At 49.3% G+C, this 2416-nt stretch overlaps 1 protein-coding gene across 1 annotated transcript; it reads left to right on the plus strand.

The window, feature by feature from the left end:
• Positions 1-478: 478 nt before the first annotated feature.
• UTP3 (UTP3, small subunit processome component) lies at positions 479-2074 on the plus strand. The gene has a single exon (XM_008063211.1). The coding sequence runs from the start codon at positions 590-592 to the stop codon at positions 2006-2008; it is 1419 nt and encodes a 472-aa protein (XP_008061402.1). The 5' UTR covers positions 479-589; the 3' UTR covers positions 2009-2074.
• The last annotated feature ends 342 nt before the right edge of the window (positions 2075-2416 follow it).

Here is a 2416-nt window from a genome sequence, read left to right on the forward strand (position 1 = left end):
CAGCGCAGGCCGCCGTGTCCCGAAACGTGCTATTTAGAAGTTGCGGCGAAAAAGCAACCTGAGACCCTTCCAGGTTGACAAACCCAAGGAACAGGAAAACTGCCTCCGCGGACACGCTGCTCCCCGCCCTGTCGCTGGGCACGTGCGCAGTGAAGCTCCAGGCGCAGAAGTCTAGCGCCCTCTACCGGACCCCATGACCTTGCCGGGCCATGCTGTCAGGATTCCGTCCCCCGGCCACGCCCAGGCTCGCGAGAGCAAGTACGGAAGACTCCGGAAAGAGTTCTCGGGAACGGAGCTTCCTCAACCTATTGTTCCCACACGGAAGGATTTTAATTCACCGGAAGCATAGCGAAAAGGCAAGGGGTGTCAACGTGACCCTGCCTAGAGATCGAACGGAAGTGCTGGTTCACACGCTACGCGGGGAGCATGCTGGGAGCCGGAAGGAGGTGGGAGCCCCTGTGTCCGACCGAGCGTCCGCCAACTCGCGTGGTAAGCGAGCGCGCGGCCGTTAAAAGCGGCGTGTTGCTGGGGCGCGTGGCTCGTGCCCAAAGTCCGGTGTCGCTGTAGGGCCTGAGAGCGCGGGTGAGCCATGGTGGGGAGATCCCGGCGGCGTGGAGCAGCCAAGTGGGCAGCTGTGCGAGCCAAGGCGGGCCGCACTTCCGCGGACGAAAATGAAGACAACGCAGCATTGCCACCGTCACCAGGGGACTCCCGCTACTACCAGGACCAGGTAGATGAGTTTCATGAGGCGCGATCCCAGGCCGCCCTGGCTAGGGGCTGGAACGAAGTAGAGAGCGGAGACGAGGAGGATGGCGAGGAGGAGGAGGAGGTACTAGCCCTAGATGTTGGCGATGAGGACGACGACGATGGAGGGAGTGCAGAGGATACGGAGGAGGGTGAGGATGATGATGATGGTGGGAGCTCCGTGCAGAGTGAAGCTGAGGCCTCTGTGGATCCCAGTTTGTCGTGGGGTCAGAGGAAAAAACTGTATTACGACACGGACTACGGTTCCAAGTCCCGAGGCCGGCAGAGTCAACAAGAAGTGGAGGAGGAGGAAAGGGAGGAGGAGGAGGAGGCGCAGATCCTTCAGCGGCGCCTAGCCCAAGCCCTGCAGGAAGATGACTTTGGGGTCGCCTGGGTGGAGGCCTTTGCAAAACCGGTCCCTCGGGTAGATGAGGCGGAGACACGAGTCGAGAAGGATTTGGCTAAAGTTTCGGTGAAAGAGAAGCTGAAAATGTTGCGAAAAGAATCGCCAGAGCTCTTGGAGCTGATGGAGGACCTGAAAGTCAAGTTAACAGAGGTGAAAGATGAGCTGGAGCCATTGTTACAGTTGGTGGAGCAAGGGGTCATTCCACCCGGGAAAGGAAGCCAATACTTGAGGACCAAGTACAACCTCTACTTGAATTATTGCTCCAACATCAGTTTTTATTTGATCCTGAAAGCTAAGAGAGTCCCTGCTCACGGACATCCTGTCATAGAAAGGCTTGTTACCTACCGAAATTTGATCAATAAGCTGTCGGTTGTGGATGAGAAGCTGTCCTCAGAAATTCGTTATCTGCTCACACTTAAGGATGATGCTGTAAAGAAAGAACTGAACCCAAAAGCCTTATCCTCCAAGGCCAAACCACAGTCTGTTTCGAAGACTTCTGCTGTTAGAGACCTTTCTGATGATTCTGATTTTGACGAAGGAGCTGAACTGAAACACTATAAAGAAATGGAAGAAAGGCAAAGGTTAAAGAGAAAGAAAGAAGACAGCACCGAAGAACAGGCACTTGAAAATCAAAATGCAAAGAGAGCCATTACCTATCAGATTGCTAAAAATAGGGGACTTACTCCTAGGAGAAAGAAGATTGACCGCAATCCCAGAGTGAAACACAGGGAGAAGTTCAGAAGAGCCAAAATTCGAAGAAGAGGCCAGGTTCGTGAAGTTCGTAGAGAAGAGCAGCGTTACAGTGGTGAATTATCTGGCATTCGTGCAGGAGTTAAAAAGAGCATTAAGCTTAAATGAAATTTTTGCTTAGCTTAAACTTTTTGACAATATTTTTAGATCAATAAATTTTTCTTTTTGACTAAAGTGATTGTATTACTATATAATGCCTAACTTTACATTTTAAAAGTCCTTATTAGCTAGGACATTTATTCAGCTTATTGTTCAGTTTATTATCTAATTTATATTAAGATCATACTAAGAACTGTAGGAGCAATATGAAAATGCTTGAGAAAAGAGATGATGTTGAAAAGATTCTCCAGTTTTCCAAGTTTTCTAGGAAAATTTCAGTTGTGGCACATTAATCAAACTTCAAAACACTTATAACTTTTACATAACGAAAATGCACCTTTGGCAATAATCTTATTTGTAAAACAGTCTATAAAATAGTTCTGATATATACTTTATTTACCTAAGTATAATCCTTGG

Source organism: Carlito syrichta, unplaced genomic scaffold, assembly GCF_000164805.1.
Source record: "Carlito syrichta isolate Samal-C Ts95f unplaced genomic scaffold, Tarsius_syrichta-2.0.1 Scaffold306677, whole genome shotgun sequence".
Taxonomy (NCBI): domain Eukaryota; kingdom Metazoa; phylum Chordata; class Mammalia; order Primates; family Tarsiidae; genus Carlito; species Carlito syrichta.

Excerpts from the sequence above, each read along its gene's own strand:
- UTP3 (XM_008063211.1), top strand. The coding sequence starts at position 590 with ATGGTGGGGAGATCCCGGCGGCGTGGAGCAGCCAAGTGGGCAGCTGTG.